This window comes from Ornithodoros turicata, chromosome 1 (genome assembly GCF_037126465.1).
Source record: "Ornithodoros turicata isolate Travis chromosome 1, ASM3712646v1, whole genome shotgun sequence".
NCBI lineage: Eukaryota > Metazoa > Arthropoda > Arachnida > Ixodida > Argasidae > Ornithodoros > Ornithodoros turicata.
Window position 1 is genome coordinate 220,138,721 of NC_088201.1, and position 27,887 is coordinate 220,166,607.

General features: G+C 45.3%; 1 protein-coding gene across 1 annotated transcript in view; it reads left to right on the top strand.

The window, feature by feature from the left end:
- LOC135394850 (uncharacterized) overlaps positions 1-27,887 on the top strand; it is a 46,323-nt gene that overhangs the window by 7,398 nt on the left and 11,038 nt on the right. Inside the window, exons 5-8 of the mRNA XM_064625882.1 lie at positions 13,380-13,539; positions 18,820-18,947; positions 22,272-22,404; positions 25,943-26,143. Coding sequence (XP_064481952.1) covers positions 13,380-13,539; positions 18,820-18,947; positions 22,272-22,404; positions 25,943-26,143 — 622 coding nt within the window. The remainder of the gene's footprint in view (positions 1-13,379; positions 13,540-18,819; positions 18,948-22,271; positions 22,405-25,942; positions 26,144-27,887) is intronic.

Here is a 27,887-nt window from a genome sequence, read left to right on the forward strand (position 1 = left end):
ATGTCTACAGGTGCAATGTGCTGGAACCTCGTTGCAAAGAGGCCCACCAGGGGTGCCACTACAATTCATCCATTCAGCCCCTCAGCTCCTTCAAGACATGCAAAATACAGTAGACAAAGTGTTCACTTGGAAAGCAGACATTTACACAAAATTGCCTTGCAAATTCAGGATCTTTTAGCGCCATCCCAAACACTTGCCATTACGGTATGAAATCCATCACTGTACCACCTTACAAGGTTCCACTGCTACGGACCAACTACAGAAATCAGCAGAAACCGTTCCTCTTCCGAACAAATTTTTTCACCTGATTGGAAATGGCCTTCCTGTGTCCAGTTTAAAAACAGTTACACAAACTTGTTGAAGTGTTATTAGAGACAGTCCACTCTGTTATGTATTTGTGTGTGTGTGTGTGTGAAAATGTGCACAGCTCGGTGCAGTTGTGTATTTTATTTATGTGGTTGTAATTTGCTGTATGCTCGTAGTGGTAATATCTCAGTTATCGCATTGATATGGCTTTTTTTAACAATGTTAGGGTGATGACTTCATGGAAGTGGAAGGAACAGGAGAGGAAGACATCTGGCAATGGTCATGACAGTTGTCCGTCATGTACAGGACCAATTTCCTTTATAAATGCGGTATATAGCGTGAAGTTGTTACTAACAAAATTTTTTTGTTCCCTTTGAAGTAATCTACAGGTGGTGAGTACGGGTAAGAAATTGACATATCTCAATACAACCTATAGACCTGCCTGTTGCACATGAGATGTGTGACTCTACTTCAGGGATCGGAACCGGTATTTTTTTCGGTCCGGTTCGGGTTCGGGTTTAGGCATATTGGTTCGGTTCGGGTTTAGCTCCGCTGAACCGAAATTATCAGCTTGAACCGGTTCAGGTATATCGGTTCGGTTCGGGTTGGGCTCAGGGAGAACCCTCCCCCACACACACACACACCCGCACATACACAGACAAAAAAAAATCTGTCAGCGGTCGGGGCATTTACAGGGATTGGAACAGTTACTTTTTTTCGGCCTCGGTTTAACCGGTCCACGGGCAGTAATTTTGCTACATGCAAGCAAGCTTACGCTCACCGTACACGATTGTACGAGAAATGTGTGAGATAACCATTTCAGGTGAGCAAAAAAAAAGGTCGGTCAGTAGTACAATGAATTCACCTCTGAACCGATTCCCGAACCGGTAACCGTATCATTTTTTTTCGGTTCAGTTCCAGTTCGGCTCAGGACAAGCAAAAAAATTGTTCGGGTTCGGTTCGGGTTCGTCAGAAAATGGAAGACAGCGTGCTAAAAATATATCTGAGGTGAAAAATTGAGCAGTTCATTGCAGTAATTCTATCGATTTATTTTCAGCATTTTGGGAAAAATATAGTGATGGCAAGATTAACTGTGTTGTTCTGCAGGACCATCTGCTATTGGAGTTCCATGTCCCAGTTATTATATATAATAGCTGTTTGAGGCTATTACATATTTATTATGCAAATCTTGTGCCTGTGAGTTCCTGTAAATGTGCTCTGCGGTGATCATACTGGACAGAGAGCTATGCCTGTATAATAACAGTGACTAATGTTCTCCTGCCCATAAACCAATTCCTAGGGTACATCTGCACCCTTGGAAGTCACTGGAGAGGCGTGTTAGCTTAGCTCAATTGGTAAGGGCCCTGGATCGGTAATACACAAGATGTGGGTTCGTCCTACTACTGGCTAACCTTTCCAGTGACTGCCTTCTTTCATCATTCATTTCTTAGGCACTTGATGCTTTGTATGTATTTGTCTTTTCTAAGTATTCCAGTCTCAGAACATAAACTGCCATGTTCAAAACAACTGGAATATGCCTCTGCAATCTGGAACCCATCCCAACATCTCTTAATCGACAAAGTAGAATTTGTACAGAACCACACGGTTTGTTGTTCGTGATTATAATCCTTTTTGCAGCGTCTCAGCCATTAAAGCCAAACTCTTTCTTACTCCTTTGATTACCAGATGAAAGGTATCAGGCCTGGCATTCTTTCATAAGTTATATTACGGTCACACTCCTCCCCACCCCACTTACTGTCAATCCCCTCACAAGTTACTTCCAAGACTTGATGACCCGCACAAAGTACTTGCTCAACCTACACAAACAAAAAAAATTCCTCTACTCTCCGCACCAGCTGATGGTGTCAAACTGGAATGACCTTCCTGCCCACATAGCATCTGAACAAAATGTAGTGTCATTTATTTCCAAGAGCTATGATTGTTTTCAGATCGAATGACTTTCTTTGTGGTGAGTGAACGAATTTTGTGTACATCATTTTGGTATTTGTCTTTTTTGGATAAAAAAAACCTCCCCCTTTATGTAAATCCCTTCACAAGGGTCTTTAAAGTAAACAAATGAAATGAAGAACTTCGTGATACTTTCATAGTTGGAGCATTTTTAATGCATATTTTAAAACAGTGGCTGCTGAAAATGTGTCAGGCACCGTTACAAAGGCTGCCGTCTGTATCAGGTGAATCATGATTTTTCCCAGAAGCCCAATAATGTATGACGCTGCATCACATATACTTAGGGCCCTCAGTTTTCGGGTTTTATTTTTTGTGAAAATCGGGGGGTAAATATCGGGTTGAAAATCAGCACCTGCCAAACAGGGTAAACTCGGGTGATATACTGAGAAGTGATGTATTTTCGGGTGAAAAAAAAGATATTTTTATGTGTTGAAATTAATAATTTGAGGTTTACATTGCGAGACAACTGAGATCATGAGCGACGCCACAGCGGTCGGTCTGTGGAGTGTTGAAATTAAATGAAAGAATATTTATTAAGGAGCTGGTTGATAATTCACTGTATAACCACTAAGCCTTGCACTGTCCCCTGTTTATAGAAAGAATAAGTTGCATGTTCAGTAAAACATCATCCATCGATGAGCGTTGAGAACATGCTCGCGCTCTCATTGGCTCCGCGTACTTTGCTGATACAAGATACTCCCTACAAGATTTGAAGGTTGGCCTCACCTAACACTTCCGTGTATTGCAGGCAAACCCACTTCAAGGAACGCCGAGCTTTGCTTAACGCTTTGTTTATTCCCTGTTTAGCGTGATTTGTCCTAATTCCTTTGCTATTTTTGGTAACAGCACAAGAATGGGTCTCGTCGACATCCACGGAAAGCACTAACAGTACAAAAATCCAACACTGAAGTTTTCAACTTACTTATTGACACAAGCTTTCATGTAGCAGACTACATCTCTTCGGGTATGAAAAACACATGGGCATTTTTGGTGCCAGACCAGGGTACGAAAATACTCCAAAAGCCGGGAGATGACATAACGAAAGAAAGAGAGGACTCCAACTTAACGTAATAAATAACTTTAAGCAGACGTTTCGCCTGTCATACGACGGGCATCATCAGTGCAAGACTGAGCGGGAGAGCCAACAACCAGTCGCTACTTAAGGAGGCCTCTCCCGCTCAGTCTTGCACTGATGATGCCCGTCGTATGACAGGCAAAACGTCTGCTTAAAGTTGTTATTTGTTACGTTAAGTCGGAGTCCTCTCTTTCTTTCAAACCAGGGTATTACTTTGGTTGGCGTTGCCAATCTGCAAGGCGGCTTCACCTCATTATTGAAATGGATTTTGAGGGACAAGGGAAGCTGTCATGGCCACATTAATCTAACTTATCACTAAACTAACCAAGTGGACGATGTCTTAGGTTCGTTTAGTGAGAGTTTCTGTATTTTGTTTAGTGAAGTTAAGTTAGATTAATAGGGCCATGGCCGCTTCGATAATGACGTTCGGAGTGCGAGGCAAGCTGCCACAGCCGCACTAATCTAACCTAATATATCACTAAACAAAGTGTATGATGTCAGGTTAAAGATGGCTCTCCCGTAACACAAATAAATTAATCGAAAAGTTCCGCTAAATCTACAAACCTACACTTAAAGCAACACTAAGTATTCGTTGGTGGGCTTGACCGCAATACATTGAAGTGTTAGGTGAAGCCAACTTTCGGACCTGCATGCAAGCGTCCAAAAATCCAAACCCGACGTGTTTTGTTTACTTCACCAGTAAGACGCGGCACGGTCGGGAGCAAGTCGGGAATCGGGAGCGGTCGCGCGATTGCCGTCGTTCGCGCGTGTGGGGCTCAAGTCCTTGGTTTGCACTTTCGCAAGCCCGGTTTACGGGTTTTATCGGGTTAAACCCGAACTATTTTGATGTAAATCGGGGGGTAAAAACGGGCCTTATCGGGTTTAACCCGAAAACTGAGGGCCCTACATATACTATTTTGGAGCAATCTCTGCAGACATATTATGAAGATATTATGTGAGTGCTACAATAAACTATATGAACCACATTTCATGTTACATCATCTTTCACTACAACATGCGTATTTGAGCAGCCCAACATACAAAGCTTGGTTCCTCAAGGTCTACATCCTACTCGAACTGGGTGTGCACTTTGCACACAAAAGGGATATTGAGAATGAAAAAATGGCCAGGAAGCAAGCGAACTGGGGTTTTACATCATGCATGGAAGAGAGGTTTTCGATAGTCAACTTGTGTAGTGAGTACTTCTGGAGGACTGAGAGCAGGAACCGGAGGCCACATACAGGGTAACCTGCATAACAGTCTGATTTACTTCCACGTAACGATCATTAAAATACTTGAGGTGCTTAAAGAACACTATTTGGGTGCTATCAGACAGAGTTCGAACAACACTTACAACATATTGACTGAATGGGTGGACAAAAGGATGCGTCAGAACAGGATTGGATTTGTGTCTGTGGTGGAATTGAGAGCCCAATGTAATTCTTACCAGGCGGAGCAGGCTGATGAGATGGTGCTTTGTGTCAGGGGTCAGCACAGTGGTTTATCCAGAGTCCCAAGCATGGAGGAGTGTTAAAAACAGTTCGGGGGGAAGGGGGGTCATTATTATGGTTACATCACTACCGACATGTGTCTACAGCTGAAATTGCAAGGGCACCCCTTGTAGGGGGTACTTTAAAGCATGTAGTAGTTACTATGGGAAAGGCTTTGCGTATCCTGTTCACGGCGCAGACTGGTGTAACGACTCACTTGTTTTTATTTTTATTTTTTGAAGTTTATGCAACACCCATCTCACGAACTGTTGATATGTAGTGTATCTATTTCCTGTATGAGACACGCAAGCTTTGAACAAAGCTAAAGCTATTAAAACGCCGAGTATTAATTTAGCTGCACTCTTTCTGAATAAGTGACGAACAATAACGAAAAGTTTAGAATAATTATTTTGTACTGAAACCAACCAGCATGATTGTGCATGAGACACGCTTCTCACTTGTGAATATGAACGCTAGGTTCGTGCTGCCCTCGAACTTCTAAATATGCTACTTTAAGAGCAGCTCCTTGCAACTTAAGCACCCTACTTCTTTCTGCACTGTTATGCATGAACCACTCCGGCCCCTTTACACGGCGCCGTCAAACATGAAATTTACAAAAACTGTTCATGTGCTTCATCGTGATGGATGCTGAAAGCTCATCTAACAGTCTGTCGTTGGAACTTCCTCTTCATGCTGAAGTCGATTCGCGGCTCAACATTTCAAAAGCAAGGCCTCCAAACTCAGCTGCACGTAGCAGGCGCCTCTCAGCTGCTGAAAGGTAGCTGATAAGCTGACTTGTCGACTCCGCTGTGCTTCCACGTCCATATTGAAAAAGCACCCAGCAATACGGAAGTTGCGGAAACCACCCGAACTTCCGGTGTGGACTTTCCACCAATAAACGTCGCGGGCGTTTGACGTCATACACATGGGAAAACCACTGCATAATAGCTAGAGTTTTGCGCTGATCGCACGAGTTGAAGGCAGAAATCGAAACCGCTTTTCGGCTCCTTGTTTGGAATAGTTGGCGGCTCCGCAGGGACGAAACGTTTCAGTTGTAACTTGGAGGCACCATGTAGGTTCGTTATCCATACGAGCAAAGACATGAACCAGGTTCTGGTCAGAGACCCTTTAAGGCGGTGCATCACCACCGACGCTCTATGGGAATCCCCATACATTTTTCAACTCCCGTAGCGCCGCGAAAATTGGTTGATCTCCGTGCAACTGCTTTTAAATGGAAGAGGATGCTTAGATCTAGTGCGTGATCGAAGCAGATTTTGCGTTTTAGACTCATAAATTTTTATACCGTCTTCGAAAGGTTTAGGAAAAGCTATATTTCCAGATTCCGCTCGCTTACAAAATAGAGCCGCCCAAAATCGAAAATCTGGCTCGATCACGCACTAGAAAAACATATCAAGAACCAATACCAACAAAAATATTTCATCTATGTTAAGCCGTTGACTCGGCACACGAGTTTTTGTCAGGTATGGTCATCTGTGGAGTACGCCGCTTCAGAATGGGCAGCGCGCAGTGCTGCCATCTCCCATGGAGGGTATCGTCACAAGACACAACAAAATGCTGGAAATGCTATACCGCTGCACGTGCAGGTGGACGACGAGGCCGACGTTGACTGTGACGCAGGAGCACGAGCACACGCAGCATAGCCCTGCCGCAAATACGTGAACTGACTATTCTATGCACGAGCTGTTCATTCATCGATGTGTATTTTCTCGGGGGGATGGGTGAGGGGCGGGGGAGGGCATGAACGTGGCATGTCATTCCCCCATATAACGCCGGGACGATCGCGTTTAGCCTCACTTCATTGGAAATTGTGTATTAAAAACAGGAATGCAAGAAAAAATTCAGAGCACCAGTAACTATCGTATAAAGGAAACATTTGAAGCAAAACCATGGCGGACAGGCACGAAAACTGCTGGCTGTTTGAGACATGGAAATAATTCATGAGTGCAGAACAGGGTTGCGCACTGAGATCACACTGGAGATAACTGAGATCACACTAAATCACTGAGATCACACTGAGTCACTAAGTCACTGAGATTACACTAAGTCGTGTTGCAGGCAATGCTCGCAGCTTGTTGATGGAATGTTGACAATAACGCCGCCGAGCACTTCAATTCCGTTATCGCGAAGTTTGTTGGGGGAAAGCGGATCAGCTTCTGTCAGCGGCGGTCTTACCAAGCACGCGCATTTGCCGCAGCCGTATCAGTGAACTCACGTGAAGGTTTGCATCATCGTGTGCACAAGGAGATGTGTCAAACAAAGCCAAGGAAGTACACTTTGAGCCTTCAAAAACGTTGTAATGCACGTGATGGCCAAGCGCCGTCTCAACACCAAAGCCAAGAAGGCCAGCCTTCCAGCCCTGCGTAAGAAGCCCGAGCGCCGAAATGCTGACTATGGGGAACAAGCGCAAAGACCAAACATGGAGCCAACGTCCTTCGCAACGGCATGCATCGACTACAACACATTGCTTGAGCTCTCAGAGGAGGAGGATGCCGCATTACAGGAAGACCATCATAGAGCAGTCGCTGAGCCTCCGGTGGAAACAACGGAGAAACCGGCTTACGGCGTCTTTTTTTGGTAGAGTATGCAGGATGCGCCCCTCTACAAGTGCTTTAGTTACATAACAATATTTTGGGCTTTAGTTACATGTCAGTATTTTGAGCTTTAGTTACATGTCAATATTGTGGGCTTTAGTTACGTCTGTCTGTCACTAATATATATGTCCAGTAGCTTCAAGGCGCACGGAAACCATCACCCATTGTTGTGCACTTGCGAACATGAAAGTCGTTTCTGAACGCAGAAAAGGATTGCGCAGTGAACTAATACTGCAGTGCAAAATGTACAGACTAAAGGGTGTGGCTGACACTGAGCGTCCACCAAGCATCGGACAAGATCATATGGACGTGAACATCGCTGTAGTTTTGGGAGTCCTCTCTAGTGGAGCGCGATATTGAGCCCATGCTCAGTTCTGTGCTGCGCTGAACATGCCTTGTATAGTGACCGGAACATTCTCGAAATATCAGGACCAACTGGCGGACGGTAGCAAGCGTACAGGAGAGTCACGTACCGGAACTGAGGAAGTGCGGTCTGTGGAAGTGCACGCATGTCTACTGGTACCAGATCCACGGCCAACTCCACGTATAACCAACCGGCAGTACTGCCTCTTCGTTGTAGGTACTGGACGACGTCTTGTGTAACGAGAAAAGGGTGGTGTACCTTGCGCGAATTTATAACGACTACCTCTTGCTAGAGCTTGTTGACCCTCGTTATCCTCGAAGCATGCGAATCAGAGTTCCCGATTACAGAAGCAAGTACGCCAGGCCAGAAGAATTGTAATCAGTGTGCCGTGTTCCTTTTGCTAATCGGGACGAGGTCGTGGTGTCGGCAGCCACGACGAGGACGAAAAAGAAAGCTAGAGAGGATTTCTCGAAGTTCCTGCGCGGATAGGCAAGATGACACTCACAATGACAATTTGTTATGAAATGCTCTCACTCCGAGGTCCAGACTGACAGAACCACGAGCTGAAGGTCACTTCCAGACGAATGAGACATCAGAGACCCAGTTCATGGCATGCTGATCTGTGCTTGGGCGAAGTCTGGGCCATAGTTAGTGACGACCAGGATGAGCACAACAGACCCGAATTATATACACGACCAAACTGGAAACCTCCATTCGCACTTTACGTTCCAAGCAGCTGTATGATCCACATTCACACATTTTTCTCATCTACCCTGCTTTCCTTCCCTTTTCTTCTTCTCTTTTGCCTTTTTCCTTCTTCTCCACTGATGTCCAAGGATATGGGAAACGTTATGCAGCCTCTTTGCAGTTTTATTTCGTTTCCGCTGACTTCAAGTAAATGAAGCGTTTTGCACCACCACAACGTGGTCTGAAATTTGTAAGCCCAGGGTGACAGGAAATAACGAAAACAGGTTGCGGCTTCGTTTCGCAATTTCCGCGTAATGTCGGAAGGCTATAACATGCCCACACCAGCGTGTTTCAACCGCGTCGTGTCCAACCTAGGTTTTTTTGTGTTACGAGGAATTTCATTTATTCTATGCGCAACCATTGCAGAAATCACACGAAACGACTGGTGACTAACCCTTCGCCCGACAACAACACAGCACGGAACAGCAACAGATCGACGAAGAAGTTCAGGAGACACCTGGGCAGCCTGTGCGCATTCAAAAGCCGCTCCACTAATTGTTCCGTCTGGCTGAGCGCGATATGCGTGTTTACAGTATTGGACTTGGCATGGGTGAGCACGAGCGGTCATATGTGTGCACAAGATTTCGCTTGACCCGTCGCGCGCCAAGAGAAAACAAAGATAACACAAAAAGACGACGTTACATCAGCGGTACCGCATTTCCAAGCAAGCGCCAAAATGTTGTGAAGCGGTGTCTGCGCGAACCGTTTCGCTCGCTGCGCCATCCCTCGATTGTAGACGACGAAGTGCCGGCTCTGATGCACCGCCTTAAGTGTGGAGACTATTGAAAGAGAATGGAGAGGTACCCAAGTTCCATCATATCAAATTTCGAAAGGGTGGATTGAGTGAGATAATCAGGTGCTAGTTCAGGAGGTATATTTGAAGCATCAGCTATCCAAAACACGCAGAGAAACGCTGTGAGAGTGCCGAGTCCATGCCACGCCTTTTGAGGTCACTTACATCAGCATCGATTGCACCAGCTACCAAAATAAGTGAATAAATACCGCCACCTGCTACTCCACAGAAAAATAGCGCCGTAGCAAGTAACGCGATACCGCTACCAAATCAAACCAACGTAAGTACAGTTCCGCTACTTGATCTGCCACCGTACCCTTCTCTATGCAACACCTTACCGTATAGACCGTCGTCAAAGTGTCTAAACACTGTGCAATATTTAATTCCCTCACACGCAATATATACCACTACTTTATATACTACTATATATAAAATATACCACTCCTTAGAGCCAATATATATTACAAATGAGGTTTTGCGCATTAAGGTCAAAATTTATTGCGCATAGCGCATCTGTGCATTTTATATATATACATTTTTTTTGCCATAAGAATGCTTGAAACACAAGACGGTTGTGCTGCAATGACAGTCTGAGGTATCCGCGAATACAAACCTTCAACTCCTGCTTCCTGTCGAAGGTTTGATCAGTTTTGCGTGTGGTCAAGTGGCGCAACTGCCATCATAAACGACCACTGGTCGGGCCATCAGTAAGTGACCACCAGGAGCTGGAGAGATCAAAGGAATGGCATAATATTTGCTATCACTGATTCTGTACTGCACAAAAACTTAGGTCTCGCGGGAATTACGACTGAATGTTATGCCTATCCCCAGTTTCCCTTCCGCTCGACGGCTTCTCTTACGAAGTGTGTGACTATACGAAAATCTACGTTATAATACGCTTTTTGAGGGAGCATATGCTGCTCAGGAAGAGTATACTCGTGTGAGATTATCTCACAAAAAATATGTAGCTCGTCCCTGAACATGTCAAACGCTGTCAACGATCAATTGCTTTCAAGGCCCCTTTAGCTTTACCAAGTGAGTGTGCAAAGAGCAATAATAAGCACGCTGGCATACACAGACTCCGGAATAATGTTACTTATTCATTTTGTGCGGCACAATGTAACTATGGAACGTGAGAAAACGAGCACATCGCGTAAGACAATCTGTGAGCTTAATTCTATGTCGTCAGAAATGCTTCACCTAGGGCGCAACACCTTAAACCAAAATTGGCGATGCGTTTGGAGTGCATTGAATGACTTTAGTGATATCTCATTCGTGTTCCAAAAAAAAACTACGCTTTGTTTATCTGCACCGAACAGCAAAGCTGCAAAACAGTTTTAAACGTACTCCCAACACGGTTACACTAGCTTTACAACAGATTGTATGACAGAAACTATATCCGTATTCAGTGTTATGCAGTATATTACATATACACGTTTGTGTTTGTCGCAAGTGTGAGCTAAAAACTTAGAAACATGAAAAAAAAAGAACCCAAATTATATTCCTGATTGCGCTTAGCTTATGAAAGACATTGAAATGGAGAGGACGTCTTTCACATCAGTCTATTGTTTAAAAAGTAACCAAAAGGAATAACACGAAAAATTCCGCTTCATCGTTACCTCACTTTTCCACTCTGTGTTCTACGTGTGTTGCACGTATTACCAATTTAAAATGTCGCGCGATCGCTACTTCGCTACTCAAAAAACACTTTGGAATACAGCGGCTGCCCTTCCAGTAGCGCCGCTATGTGCAACACTGGATCAGTAGCAGATAATGTTGTTCTCTCAACTTTACGCCGCTCCAACGGTGATCTTCATTAATTGAATAGTGCTAAGATTACAACTACCTGTGCGAAAATTAATTGCATTTCCTTTATTACAGTGCTGCTGTAACCCGATTACATTGAATTGGCTTTTTTTTAATAATTGATATATACATGCAACAACATACGCGTTGCAATGTTTTGTTTTATTCAACTTGTAACGCGGAGAGTCGCCGCCTTTGAGTTTGTAAGAGTTTGTAATTCATAAGTGTGAAAAGTATGTGCGAAGTATGAAGTGAGAGTTGTGACTAGTGTGCGGTATCACACAGTGGCATTCAACAAGACGCTATCTTGACACGTCGTATTTATATGTAGGGTTTGTTGTTTTCGACATTTTTTTTTCAATCTAATTCGGGGGGTGAGGGTGTATATCGCCACTCATATGGTTCAGATAAAGTCGATTCTATGGGCAGCTCTATTCGGCCCCGAACATAAATGCCTTAATGCGGGCATTCATTCCGTTCCACACGGAGTGTTTGCTGGCTTGACCGAGTTTTAACGGGCCTCAGAAACGGTAACACGGTTGAGACTAAGTCATTATTGGAAAGGTGTAGCTAGAAGTGCTAAAATAAAAAGTCGAACACGAAGTCATGGGAATCGGTGATTGGTTTTTGAGACCGTTTGGGAATTCTGAACATTCCGACCTCACAAGGAGCTCATTCTTCTATGAGAGGTGAAGCAACGGAACACGGGCACCGTGCGAAGAAAATACGTAGTGAGTTTTAGTGCGTCGTACGCCATCACATGAGCGTGCGTAAGCAATAACGTGGTGGGTTCCCTGCACTGCGCGAAGCGCATTTATGTTTTCCGCCTGCGCCGGGCCACCGACAGAGTCCCTTATGTACGCGAAGGCGATATGGTACGATGAACCGAACCATTCTAATCTGAGGCAAATCCTACAGCCTACGAACGACACTTTTTCCCTCCCTGTCTGTTTCCGGACAAAAAAGTAGAGAACTCAGACTTAACATAACAAAATAACAAGTTTTAATCAGACGCTTCGTCCGTCATGCGACGGACATCATCAGTGCCAAACTGAATGAGTGATTACACAACCGGTCGCTATTTAAGGAGATGGGAGTATTGTTCGGGAAGGGGGCCACGGTTTTTGTTACAAGCCGAGGGGTCACCACGTATGTGCCACGACTCTAGAAGCTTTCTGGGTCCCCATCATTGTTCGCGAGCCAAGGTCACCGCGTTGTTGAAGTCCAAACAATGTCCCGTGTCCCAACAATGCCCTGTAAGCTCCGTCTTAAACCGTGTGGCGCGCGTCTCGCTCTTTATGCCCCGCTTATGTTCTTTGAAACGAGTGTTCCGTTTCCTGCCTGTCTCGCCAATGTAGCACGCGTCACAGTCTTGGCATTGTACTTTGTAGACTACTCCAGACTGGCCTTCCGGGGGGACGGGGTCCTTCGGTTTCGACATGACACTTCGAAGTTTAACATGCGGTTTGAACGTAGTCCTGATATCCAACGGAAGCAAAGCCCGGCGGATAGATTCAGAAACTCCTTTGACATAGGGGATGGCAACGCGTGTCTGGCAGGTGCGGTTCCCGTCGCGCGGTCCAGATGCTTGCATGCGCTTGCGAGTGTCCTCGATAAACCTGCGTGGGTCCGTGCTACGTCCGTTTCCGTTCCCTGACCCACGAGGGCAGCTGACATGGTACTGCGTATGCGATTTTTTTTAGAATATTTTGGATTTTTAAAAGAAAATCATTCGGAGGGAGGGAGGGCTGTATTTCGGCGTTTTTCAACCTGTACCAAAACCACAAACCCTAGATATATCACTCTGTAGGTCCTGCAGTTGCACATTAGGTTGTCTGGTACACGTGTCTACTCAGGCACCAGGAGAGGTGGCTTGTAGTGCTTTAAGTGTAGAAGGAATATGTAACGGTGGAAAAAGCAAAAATATGCAAGCCGAGTAGCGTCCATGTATACAGAACATAATAAGCTAAATATGATGTTCAAACTACAAATGGAGACTCAGAGCTTTTCAAGTATTGTACGCATGGCGGCAACATGTATGCCCTTGTCCTTGCGCCCATATAGTACTTTCGCAGGGGCTCATTTTACTGCGTTGCAGAACACGCTGCAGCAAGCGCAAAAAAGAAAGAAGAAAAACAACTGGGGGCCACGTCAATGCTCATTTAATGCTTTGTGTGGTCATCTCTCGGGCTTTCTACACAACATTTTCATTTCACAGGCAATCGGCACACCCATCGCCCACAAAGTTGAAGAGCGCGAATGGAACGCGGGATCTTGCGTGGTTCGAGGGGAACAATTTCCGCCATTATGCGAAACTTGACCTGGAAATACAATCTGGCAACAATGGCACAGTAACATCATACATTGATTACTTCAAGGCAAGTGAATGAGAGTTCCTGCATCAAATATTGATATTTCGTGTCTTGCTGTGAGGACTTTTATCGTATACATTATATTTCGCATTCTAAGCGTCGCGTTCGAATAATGATAACGCCACTTGCTGGGAATAACCTTGAACTCGCGAGAACATGCGTGGGTGAAAACTGTGGCTATATCCCCTGTATAGGCGTGGACTGGGGTTATAATACACCAGGCAGCACCAGGTGCGCTAGTATACGTCTGAAACACTTCTAAGCGTAGACCTTGGGTATGCCTATTAGATGTCCAACAAAGTCCAATCTTTTAGACGTCACCTAGCATGGCTAACGGTACACCATAAAACGGCTTGCAGTCGTATAACTATAGCCCATAATTTAAACGTTTTTAAACGAAACGTCTGAAGTGGGACAGTATTTATTTATTCACTGAGCAGTCATATTGACATGTATTAGCCATGATGTCTTAAATTATACGTATTTGCTTGCATTTGTTTATGCAGGTTTCTCTGTCACATGCACGTGCAGGCATGTGTGGCTCATACACAGTAGGTCTACATAAACACAGCAGAAATGCTGGTGAAATATTTATTTATATTAAAATTAAAGCAACTCTGAGCAGAAGCGGTGGGAGCTCTTTTGTACTTGCAGTTCATCAAACACCCAAACGCTATCAATATCTCTGTCCTGATTGAATGTCCCATTGGGCTCCTGATCCACTATGAGGCGTCATCTGTTTGACCGCCAAGCCTGGCTGATGGACCATTGGGTTCTCTTATGGGGCGACTAAGGTCACCTGACGGACTGTTAGGTACTCTTTGTCGGACCGCCTGGGGCCTCTTTCGCACCGCCAGGCCGCCTTGCCTGCCCACCTCAGGAACTGTGGGACAGCATTCGTCGGACCGGTGGCAGTCCTGTCGGAACAAAAGGAGTTGCACATTGCTCGTCAAGCTGGCTTGATGGTCCATCAAAATATTCTGATGGACTATTAGAATTATTGATAGGGTTCTTGTCGGATTTTTCGATCGGATGGATTTTCCAAGTTTCCCGGAACGAAGCAGCGAATGGACCAACGCCTTCCATAAACGGAGGGCAGCTCCCTTGTTGTAATGCTTCCTCGAGTCAGTCCGACAGGGCTGGGCACAATGGCGCCAGGAAAATGGCGGGCTCCCAAACAACGTGCCGCTCACAGTGCTTCCAATTCAGCAGCACGGGGGAAAGCTTGCCCAAAGCGCGCATGGGTGGACCGACCGCCGTTCCTAACCACCTCCCCCTACTCTTCTCGGGTCTGTCGTCTGCACCCTCTCCGTCATCTTCACCTGCTTTCTTTCGCCGATTGCTAAGTAACGTCAGAAGCGATGGCAGTTTCTAGAGCAAATTTACGTGCCTTTATGAATTGTTTCGGAAAAGTATACATGTATACGCACGTCCTGTAGCGAGCATCTGTTGAAGTGTTTCAACACTGAAGAGCAGTTCAAACGAACCGGAGTTCGCAACAAAGAACAAATTTATTACGGGGTGATGGCTGGGGAGCTTGGTCGCCGGGGGCGATACTCTACCATTGCTGCATTGCTAGTGGTGACGCGGGGAATGAAATGATGAGCCCCTTCATAATAAGGATCGGAAGTCCTGTGGTGTCCAGAAAGGTGAAGAGAGCATTGAGGGCAGAGCGTTGGTGTGCTGGTACGCCGAGCCGGTGGTAGTCCCGTACTTTTTCGACCAGCAACTAGTGAATACTCCTCTGAAAGGTCAACCCTAACGTAGTCTCCAACGGAATACAGCTGCTAGCCCAACAACAGGTTAAGCACCACCGTTTCCACCGAGATGGATCTCGTCTCGGTCCAGTGTGAAGCGGCTGCCCGCAACCTTTTGTCAGCTCAGTGTTTAGCTGGAATCCCTGTGTTACCTGCAGTACCTCAGTCGTACGCCAGACATATGGGCAAGATATATACTGTACCTAAAGAGTACTCCAATGACGATCTCGTTATCTCCGTGAAATACGTAGGGGTTATATCTGCAAGGCGACAGGTTCGGTACTCCATGAGAGAAGATGGCGGAGACGTGTTCACCCAGTTACGCAGCGTCATCCTAACGTTTCAACTCACAGTCCCTCTTCCACACCAAATTGGCGTCCGGTTTCATACCTTCGTGATTCACGAATACATAGAAGGCCCCATGCAGTGGTAAAACTGCCAATGATTTGGCCATATTGCTCGAAAAGGCAGAGGTGTGGCATATGCGCTGGGCCTCACCGCCGATCAGACTGTAGCAATAAGAGAGACCCAACGTGTGCTAATGTAAATCCGGCCATCCTGCATCGTACTCTTTATCTCCCGTGAAGGCCGCCTCCACGAAAAGACATCAAGACCGAATATTACGGCTTCCTTCTGTCGCTTCCAGGGGCGTCAGGCCTCACACGAATGAACACCCACCTCGGTTTGCACAAGGCGAACGAAGCTTGCAAAACACCACCGCGACGAAGGCCATGAGAACCAGCCACCCGACACACCCTGGTCCATCAAGGCAAATTACACGCAGTTACGCGTGTGTAACAGACCCATCAGGCGTGAGAAGACAGCACCATCAACTACCGAAGCTGTCCCTTCTCTGACACTCTTTCCTGCGGTAGTCACGGCATTCAAGGCTCTCCCCATTTCCTGGTGCGTCGCAACTGACCGAGGTTCAAGCGCTTTGGGCATTGGAGGCATTATCTTTACCTCCGCATGATGGAAATGTATAGAAAGGCCATCGCGATGCGGTGGAATCCTCGCAGCCTACGTAACGAGCTCTCTGATTTATATTAAATCTCATCTCCACCAATACCAGTTCCCGTTCATAGCTGTATGCGAACATGACATGGATGCTGCACACTGCTTTAATAGTTATATAATCTATCGGTCCCGTCAATCCTCTGAGAGCAGAACAGCGTTATGCATTCGTAATGACCTCGTTGCTGCACTCATATGGTCAGTTTGTCATTGCTCTTGTGATTATGTCCCCTGCAACAACCAGCTTGTGCACATCCTGACAACAGTCGTCAGTATATATCTACGTCCCGCGGTACAATTTCTGTGGACTGACCTCGAACGCTTATTCAATTCACTGGAATCCCCAGATCTCGTACTGGGTGACTTCAATGCTCACCATACGGCCTGGGGAAGCCGTAGAATGGACGAACGGGGAAGGGGATCATTGGAAGCAATGCAGACCGCAGCCCGGACAACAATATGTATTGGTGAGCTGAGCCATGTGTATCGTTGTCGCCGATGGCCGCGTTATTCATCGCGCATAACTCTTTACAGCAGTTATATTATGCTATTAATATACTGTTACATGGTATTTATTGTAGTGAACATTGTCGGACGTAGGGGAGTGAGGAAGAAGGGAAAGAGGCAGAAGGGGTCGACATTTAGGCTAGGTGGAATAATCCGTCCCCTGTTAGATAGTGTAGAGAATAAACGTAAGTAGTGTTACATTTATGAATAGGCAATGCATGCAGATTTCTTAATTGAACACAAAAGCACACATGCCACAAACGTTCGTAGATCACAGTGAATCATAGGACGTGAGGGACAACTTGTACAATCAGCAAATATAATTTGATTAGCGCCAGATCCGTAGTGTGAAAACTTACGGCCGGTACTCCCTTTGAAATGCCTCTAGCATTTGAGTGATGTAAATATTCTAATACACCACGAACGATAAACCTGCATTAGTTGCTTCGGTAACACCTGCGGGACATTGCAAGGAGGAGTGCGGACTTCGTCACGAACAATTTCTACGTCCTTTGGAGGTTCAAGAATTTCCTGCGATGGCTGTGCTTCCAGTGTTGCGATGATCTGCATGGTCAGCCATTCTGCGTTCACATTACCCCTTTACAAGTGTTCGCCACAATCGAAATCGGAAGCATTCGACACCATCGAAGCTACCCTCTAGCGTTTGCGAGTCTGTGAGCACAACGTTCGGAGTCCGAGAGAGCACGCGTCACGTCTAAATTCCAATGCTTCTGTTCCGTTCGGCACAGCTGACGGCTCATCGCACTGATTCTCGCCAAATTAGCGCGAAGTAAGGCTGACGTCAGTTTTCGGAGACCAGTAAACATTAATATGTTAGCACATATGTTACGAAGCCAATTAGGGATTTTCCGAGTGGCTACTGCAGTGGCAAAATTGGAGGCGGGGCGTTTCGCTGAAGTGCCGACGGCTGCCGAGGGCTTCTCCGCAACTATTTTCGAACTCAACAACGCGCATTGAAGCCTTCTACCTCAGTCTCATTTTTCTATTTTTTTCTTGCCTACTTGTAAGAAACCATACCATACCATATTCATATCAAGTAGCTCATGAGCTCAGTGAAAATAAAATTAGAATTTAGTTACGTTGAACCTCAGGGTTGCACGGAACACGTCGTGTATCGCTCTGTCCTCAGGTGATAACGCTAGAAATTTGTAAATATGGTTAACACGCGGCATGCTTTTAGACGTCTAACATTAGACGCCTACTGCGAAATATCTAGTCCTTGTGTCGTGGACATTATTACATACCTTACATTATTTAGATACCTTCTTAGGTGTCTAAATAATGTATAGCGTTATGGACATCTTCTAGACGTCTAAATTTATCGGTATTCCTAAAGCCGCATTTTTAGACGCATACTAGCGCACGGAGCGCACGCCTGGGGCGTGGCATGTGCCAACCTCAGAAGAAAGTGTGCGAGCACCTGTCTTAAAAGCCTACCATGAAACCCTATACCTACCTACCTACCTATAAAAGCATAGTCGCCGAGAAATATTCGGCTACAGCAATTCAGTGACTTATACCCAAAACACACTGACGCAGGATCCACATCACGCGCAATCGTGATTAGGCAGAGACTGTGATCACCATCAGGTGCGGACAATGAGAGTCTCGGCGACAGAGATCAACAGAGCAGATATTTGTCCCCCGTTCGCGCTGCATTAATGTGAATTTATTTCAAGTAGACAAATTTGATATGTTAGTGTTGTCTTTTTATTCGAAACTTGAGTGAACATTCTGTCAAGCTCTTGCCAGACGGCGTCAAACGGAAACATGGATCACGAACGTGAAGTGACCATGCAGGCGTGTCCAGCGGGATTGTGTGTAGCAGTGCGTTTTGGGTATATGTCCTGTCCATAGAAGTAGCCGTCAAGAAGCTGGTATGTGTTTCCTTCTTGAGGTATTAAGTTTGCAAAGAGAATATTTGCGCGGGAACACATTTCTGTCCAAAACAGCGTTAACGAGAACAAATTGATGATACATTTCACAGGCACTCCGTGAAGAACAAAACAAGATGAACTTAAAAGGTGTTCACATTATCGGTGTGTCCCCTCTCATTTCCAGCAAGAGTGACACACTTGACGACGATATGAGATCCCAACTACGGCGCTATGTTACGTAAGTAAAACACGTGCAATAAACTTTTAAACAATTTCTATTGTGTTCATGGAAGGTGTGGACGTTCAGCGCACATCGATTGTTTTGCTAGTTGGATGATGCAACGCGTATACTTCATAACGTGCTATAAAAACAGCAGTGATAATAGTTCCAATAACTTTCTGATCTGTCTAATCACCGAGACCATTTGTTGGTCAACACCACATAGCTTTCTCCATCATGCGCTAATTTTCCGTGCCGACGGTGCGAGACATTTCTAAAGGGATACTGTTGGAAACCCAGCCTTTAGTAACCCGCTTTGACTAATTTGTATACGTCGATTATTACTCAACATTGACATTTGCTTGCTCAACTTTTAGCTGCAACACCCTCGACCGAATATCCAGCTTCCAGTCTTCGCGGCTCTAAACAATACGTTTTCATGTCATAACCACGTAGTTTAAACTGCGTCATGCATCATAGTTGGTGCCTATTGGCCGAAGGACACTGCGTGTTCCGTGATTGGTTGGCGAAGAGTCTAAATAGCAGTCTTTCATTGGCAGCTGGCCTGGCGGCAGGCGTTGGTTCCGTCTATCCCTTACAAAAATACGTATTTACTGTCAACCAGAGTCAATTGACTAACGTCAACGTTGGTCCCCGAAATGTCAATTGACTGTCAATAGAAATGTGACTGACCTTTCACTCGCTTCCTATTGATAATTGGCCAGTGTTTTTGAGCATCTTATTGACGCTTCGGTGCTCTTTCGAAAAGGTGCATTTGAAATTTCGCCAGTGCTTTTTAATTGCATTTCAATCGACTCTTTTAAGTTGCGCGCACCTTCAGCTACTATGGTCATTCGAGGGTGCTGAACGAAGCACGTCAAAAGCAAAATCTGGTTGTACATTTTTATGCGCTTTTAGGTGGCACTTGCACAGGTGTACCCTGAAACAAACAAAAAGACAATGACCATGTAATTGATACCAAGAAGCAGTCAGGCAAACAAAAAAACTAGATATTGAGAGTGGTCCAGGTCCGAAAATTGGCACTGCATGGAGATTGCCCTGACTAAACTCAAATAAGAGGTGAAGAAAACACTTAGAGATGTGATGTCTACTGCTGCTGGTTTTATACGTTGTCCAACTGAGTGCTGCAGCTACAATATCAGCTATTACCAACTTCCAGGTTTTATCCCACAGGTGATCTGTAGCGCTGCTGCCTTTTTAATACTTTTGACCGCAACAGTAGAAAACGAGGGATTTGTGGCTCACAATTTCGATGCTTCCGCCGCCTTTTTGACGGACGTTTGCTTCGATTGAGTCAGAGTATCTAGGCGACAGTTTCTGCTCAAGAGAGTGTAAATGAAATTCCACAACACCCTCACAGCAAACCACCTCTTATCCGGCCACGATGTGGGGCACCACTCCAATGACACGCAGTGCCGTGTATGCCAAAGGGAGTCTGGCCATTAGGAGGAGCCTAAAAAAGAGGCTCGACCTGTCAATCAAACTTAGGCGCATTTCATTGGTTACCGTTTTCCATGGGAGCTGACATGACACCAAATTTTCTCCAAGATGGAGGATGGTGCTTGGAACGGCGAAGCGGAGATTTCGTGACAAAAAATTTTCACGGAGTGAGTATATACTGTGAGTATATATCCGCATGTACGCCTCTGCAAAATCAGCTTCAACTTTCGCTCCGCCATCATTATTTACGTGAAAATGGGATGTTTCGTCGCTAACGTTAGGCCTAGTTAAGATCGTGATACCAGGAAAATAGGAAGGACGACCTTTATACGTAGGATTTTGCGTTATATAATTGCATTTTATTTATACATACATCTTTGCTGCTTTTTTGATTCAATGTACTTACATTACGTGATATAAAACTTCATACCGGCTGTCGTCTGCTACGAAGAAGCGGTTGTACCGCCATCCTGGCCAATCTCTGTGCCTTTCCAACATGCCTCTCTCCGTGCAGATGGCGTTGATAAAAGTGGGCGCAAAATCCGCCGTTTTGGTCTGTCCAGTGATATCCGTTTCAATCCAAATCCATCAATTTTCTCCAAAATGGTAGCGCCCAGTAAATAAGGGTAAGGTATAAGTACTGGATGGATGTAACAATAGACAACTGTATTTCGACCTCTGATTGGCTAGATACCTCAAAAAGTGGGTGGAGCCTCAGGTATAGGCAGGTCCCATTAATGGCAGACTCCCTTCGGCATACACGGCACTGATGACATGATGAGAACACCAGATGCATTACCTTGTCTTGCTGTGTCACTGCAGGACGACTGTGCACGAGCTGCAGCACATGCAATGTTGTTCGCAACAGACAATCTTCTCAGCTGCAGCACTATGCAATGTAGCGTCTGTAACGTTCACAGGAAGATAAAATATCGGACGCAAAAGGCACATTTTTGTCAGACGAAATAATTGAAGTGGTCAAAAACAACTGCAAGCAAGCACGTGGTAAATCATCCCACACTAACAAACCATGACCTGTTAATATGATTCCAAACCAATGCAAGACACGCACAAAAAAGAGAAAAACAAGATAAATCGCGCTTAACACATAGAACTACAGTAAAGTTAGTTCATGAATGGACAAGAAGCTGTCAGTGGTGTTAATCGGTTGAAAGAACACTTGGCAACACTTGCTGTCGTGGTATAGCCAATCGAGCAATGACACCTACGCAGCAGTTAGTTTTGCTGCTACCAAAATAATTAATAACAAAGTACGCTTAGGAAAGCAAGTTATGAAATATACTTGCGATATTTGCATAGTCGACCTCGATTCATATATATTGACACTGGTTCCATTGTTCGTTAGTTGCTTTTCAGTCCCCAGGTGTCAATCGCACACGCGGGCTCATGTTTTAGCAGATGACAAGGTTACGTTATCGTCACTCATTAAAGATGGCGGCCACCAGTATTCATCCTAATGGAAGAGCAGTTTTGGCAGTCTACCCCTGTTGTGTCGCCGCTGGGAACAGGGCTAGGTAGCGCACAGAGACTGGTGGTTTGAGAGAAACACGACAAGGTCTATAAGATACGTCTCGGACGGTGGGACTACACTGCATGTGCGCGGGCGACCACCGGATCTCGGAGTGTTCTGCCCTGAACAGCTGACGCTATACAAACGCTCAGGAGCAAAGCTCATCCATTGCCGTGACCTAACACGTGTCTTTGTGACGCGGAGAGACAGCAAATACGAAAGGAAAGAAAAATAAAATGAATACGCTTGACTGTATGTGCCAACACTGTCACGGACCTGGGCTTACCAGCATCGTTCATTTTGATCAGATCATGGTAACTATTTCCCATTAATTGCACCTTTTCTTGCAGAGAAATCCGGCCATATGCACTCCTCATCAGAACTACGCAGTTGGAAAAGATTCCGATTTTCAACTTTAAATGTCACCTTAACGGACCATCATTATGGACACACCTAGAAAATGTGAAGCACCAAGTATCTTTCGTAAGCACCAAACTTTAATACTGCATCTTTTGAAATCGTGTTATTAGACAGCACTTCGGCAGGGGTTCAATATCAGCTAATGTAATTGTAAACCCTTATTATTGGACCTGTCGGGTGACTTTGGACTATGGTCCACAATTAGATTAGAAAACAATATACTAAGGAAATGTGAAATACACCATGGAATGTACTATCTAGCATAAGTTAGGGATGTGCTCGGCCCAGTGATTTCCCCACAAATTCACTGCTGAGGGGGGCGAGCTTTCAAGAGGTTAAGGTTCCACTTACGGAATTTTTCTTAACACGGAAAGAATCGTGGCACGACTGTGACATATCTGCACAGCTCTGCACATTTGTACATCTTATTACGTTAGAACACAGCACATAAGAATACAGATTCATTATGAACGGCATTTCAATATTAAGATGCATAATCGCACGACCGACAAAGAAAAAAGACTAGCACCTTGTCTCACGAAGCTCAATGAATACCTAGCAAGCAACGGTGAAAACCTTAGACGAAAAAAGCAGATTGCTTGATTGAGCTGGGCGCAAATGGTTCTTGATGATCCACAGTTTGCGTGCCCGCACGCATTTTTGCTACTATATGCGCGCAATATACGCATTGAACTGTCATTTTCAAATGATTTTGGACAAATGCATGGTACAATCATCTGCATGACTGTGGTCCTAGCCCTAGTTTCACAGTACAGGATGTAATTCGCTGCGCCGGACTCACTACCAGAACGTGTTGGTGACCGAGCTGGGTGGGGTCACCTGAGAAATTTCAGGGAGGGTGTTGCAAAAATGCAGCGAGGGTGTACACCCCCCTGGGGGGTGTAAGGAATTCTCTGGCTCGGCCTCCTCCCGCGTCCCTCTAGCATTTCTTGCAGAAATAGTATGCCTGTGAAACACAATGCAAGGCAGCAATACTTTGTCATCCACGTATTGTATACCAATTACAAATTTCTTCCAGATAAGCATCCTTGCGCTGTGAATCAATAGTGAGGTTTCAGTGCATCGTACGCATTGACCTTGGAATGCGTAACGCATAGCCTCATCAGTGCCATCTCAAAACAAGCGCGCACTTTAACGTTATGTACCGATGCCAGTCCTCATATAAAAATGAGACCACTACAGAAGTATGCGTTCTGGCCAGCTTTGCCTTTACGCCTTAAAACACCATCACTCAACAAAACAACACACTACAAACGAAATTTCAGTTCACTTTTTTGCACTCTACTTGTATATCTATTTTACATACTATCCGTATCAGTGCAAAACTTCCGGCTAACGTTAGCACGTAAACAGTTTTTGTTTCCTCCTTCCTGGCAAACTGCTAAATATTATCTGATAATCCTTCCTCCCATTGTCCTTCCTGATGTGATATCACTCCTTCCTGATATGATGTCATTATCTGGCCAACTCTGTACGCTGCTCACAGCCGCAGTTCCCTCGCGGCGCTAACAGGAATTAAAAACGTTCTCTTCGATCGCGAGCATTGTAAATGGATACAGTGGTACATTGTACACTGTGGTACAGTGCATATATCACGTTGCATGCACGCTTCGCAAGTGTACTCTGCAAACGTAACCCTAACGTGTCATACTAAACGCGCACTTCGTGTATTCACCAATGAATTTGGCTTTTCCACTTGGCTGTAGTTCTGGCGTTGGGTTTGGGTCATGATGAGAAGCATATGATGATGCATGATGACGCAAAGTACTTATTCTGCTTATTGTATTGTATTATTCTAGTGGAGGTAATCCTTCAGTGTCCATCATAAAGTCAGCCAGTTCGTCAAAGTTTCAGTTGCGAGACATTCTTTATTCAAGAGCGTCTCGTATTTTTCCTGCAGTTCTTTTACCATTTGCTGAACGTAACGCATACTGAATTCCGTGCCGTGTAATCGGATGCACAGAGATCGGATGCGAGGTGACCGTACCACCGTACGCGAACGCTACGGCGAAGCCACGGCCACGCTACGGCGAAGGTTCGTGGACCTCGGTTTCCGCTTGCAGCGCCGTGCGAGATCGGACTCCTTGCATCTCTACGCACCTACCCAGTACACGGTCCACAAGCTCCGCTGGGAGCGCTGCGCATCGTCCCGCTCAGTCACCATCGTGATTGGACGGTTAAACTGTACCTTCGAACAGAGACACACGGCCGTAGCACACCACAGCAACGAAACGGTTATATGGAAACTGTCAAATCAATTAAAACACGTGGGGTGATAATTAATGTTTCTACAAAGAACCCAGGCGCGCAGCTTTAATCATGAATTTACAAACCAGGTTTGTACAATCAAAAAACCCAAAATCGATACGAAAAAAACTATATGGACTGGCTGTGCGGAGACCCTAACTTCAAGTAAATTATACTAGTGCAGATGAAGCAAAGGAAGATATGTCTATCGATGACCGGCGCCAACCGGTTTTTAAATTATAGTGCCAGAGAGGTATGCCAATGCCCTGGTCTCTACATACAGTGCTAGGTTGGGTCCCGCATTTCGTCCCTCACACCGACGTGAGTAATCGTTGCTGGACGCGAGCTGTACTGCTCACACATTTAGGTTAAACTACTGAATGCTCCAAACCAATACGATGTAAGAGGTATGTTCGACTGAAACTCAACCTTTAAAACGGTGGTACCCCAGGCGAACATATTTATTGTCCAGGTCTACTTGAGTTCCTGTCGCTACCACCTTTTCAAGCACAAGCACATCATACCATCAGCATATTTGTTGTACCACAGCTGGATATATGAAAGCACTCATGAATCGAGCGTTTCATCGTTAACGACCGCTTGAAAACATACCCGTATTTCGCGGTGTAACCCTCTCTACACTAATGCATTTGCCCGATTGCTTCGGCATTGTTATGTTTCGAGTAGCATAGTGAGATTTGTAAGCAGGAGCTATTACCAACGTGCTTCCTTCACCCCATCATCGCTGCTTCCGTCTGAGGTGAAAATCGCTTGGAGAGACTCATAGCTGAGTTCTCGTAAAGCGCTGGTAAAGCATTTGCTCACGTGGCCCTTTTCGTCTTTGGAGAGCTGTGCCCGAATTTAGATGCTGTCCCCACGAATGTTGTATTTCCCTGTGGGACTGTGATGGTGACCTTGGTTTTCGCCATTGCTACTTAGCACGTGAGTCGCCTCTTGCAGCGACATAGCCATGCCATGCCTTAACAGTAGACACTTGTGTCTTATGAGCATGGCACACAAGGCGTTCTACAATCTTTGTGTATGCTTCTGAGAAACTCACCGATTCAGATGAACATCAGTGATATGGATATGGTGGATATCAGATATGGGAAGTGCATTGGGATAAATTAAACAGAATGGAGCTCTGAGGAGACTAGCCTTCCATTTCCTCTTCGAGGAAAGTGACTTTGTCAGGTCCGTTTTGTTTGTTTGTTCCCGAGTTTATCACTAACACGTTCTTCTTGTTTTGTGGCTATGGGACAAATTAGGATAGGACAGGCTTCTAAACTGGTATCAACTAAGTTTTTCTGAACGAGACTCGTTTTTCATGCAGGTTCAGTCGCTGGACTTTGTCAACACCGTCCAGCTTCCATCCGATCTGCGGATATTACTGTCATTCAGTTGTGGCGGCTACAAGACATACTACAAAAGCCTACACCAGTATGATCCAAATAATCCAGATATCGATAGTCTCCGCCGTGAAGAGTGTACACGTTCCTTCCTCGCGGCGAAATCTGTCCGATGGGATAGCAGGGTACGCTAAAATTTCGGTATGGTTCACCAACACAAGGTTTACGAATTCATTCCAGTCAAGCCAGGCTAACTGCCGGACCATCTATACAGCGGTCAATAGTTCTTGTCCATGTAGGCGTCTATATGATAATTGCAAATCGCTGGAAGTATATTGCACATAAGCAATACGACAAAAGGATTAACGAAATCCAATTTTACAGAATACGATGTCAACGGTTTCAAAGAAACAGGAACCACTGATGAAAGATGAAAGTCACTGAAAAGGCTAGCCAGCTGTAGGACTCGAACACACATCTTCTGTATGCCGAGTTCGATTACAGGGTTCGAGTCCACCAGCTGGTTAACCTTTTCAGTGACTTTAATCTTTCATCGTTAATTTCTTAGGACACTTGATGCCTTGTATGTGATTGTCTCTTCTATGTTGTTCCAGCCTCAGAACATCATGAACCACTGGTGTACCGCGGACAATGATCGTTGAAAATAATGGCCATGAATGAACGTTCGCGCAACCCCACAAAGCGTATAACGCGTCGACTTGCAGACGAGCATCGAATAGAATATTTTATGCATGGTCATGTGTCGTCGTACAATATATTTCGTTTAAACTCTTTGACAAGTGGCTCTAATCAGGCTTTGGCCCATACAGTTCATCGGAATCATCGGAAGTCTGGTGTTTTCCACTAGACAATCTATCTATCCATATCTTGCTGATTACGCTACATGTAACAAAACAGCATGCACTTTTATATGTACTCTCGCCACTGTGAAATTGTGCTTTTGTCGGGTATATATCAAGGGTAGACCACTGTGAGATAGAGGTAGCAGTGCTTTAGCTTCCGATCCAATGGAACTCTAATCTAAAAGTCAATCGAATGATTCAGGCTGTGCCATCGCATTCATTTAACACATTATATATATATATATATATATATTGCAGAAGACTGCGTCGTCTAGCGCACAGTCCATTCCACAGCTGACCATATAGCCTTACAGAGAGACTTGGATAAAATAGGCGAATGGTGCGAAACCTGGCAGATGTCGCTTAACCCCACAAAATGTAAACATGTGATGTTTTCACGAAAACGACGATCATGTCCCACTACATATATCATAAGTGGATCACCTGTAGAAACCGTTACTAACTACAAATACCTTGGAGTCATGGAGGAAGGAAACACAGGAGCGGCCGTTTCGAGCAGATTTCCGTGGGACCCCTCTGGCGGTCGCTCCTGTCAAAACCGCCATTACTTCCTGTCCACCACGTGATCCTCTCTAAAGTTTCGGTTTGGCAACGCTTTGTTGCTAGCGCTGCTTTTCGTGCTTTTATGCTTTTCCAAAGTCACTTACTCTTAACATGTGAGCACCACTGCGGAAACAACGTTTTGTTAACGTGTTCTTACCGCGGTTGCGGCTGTCGTTCAACAGAAAGCAGCTCTGTCACGGGAATAACGTTTCCTTCGTAAGCACGTACTTGACCGGTTGTTTCGTACCCCTGTCTGTGAGAGAGTCATCTTGAATTGTTCCTTTCTAAGCTGGCGCTGTGCTACAGCTGCAGATTTAATTGATTTCCTCCATCGTTGTACAAATTTGATTACTGGCATGCTTTACCACTTCAGCAACAAACACACAAAGCGCGGCCACGTCGTCACACAAACATCGCTGCCGCGAATGATGTTTCTAGTCCTGCGTGGTTGTCCTGCAAACCATGACCGGTCATGTAGGAGAAGGGTAAACCAAGAGTAAAC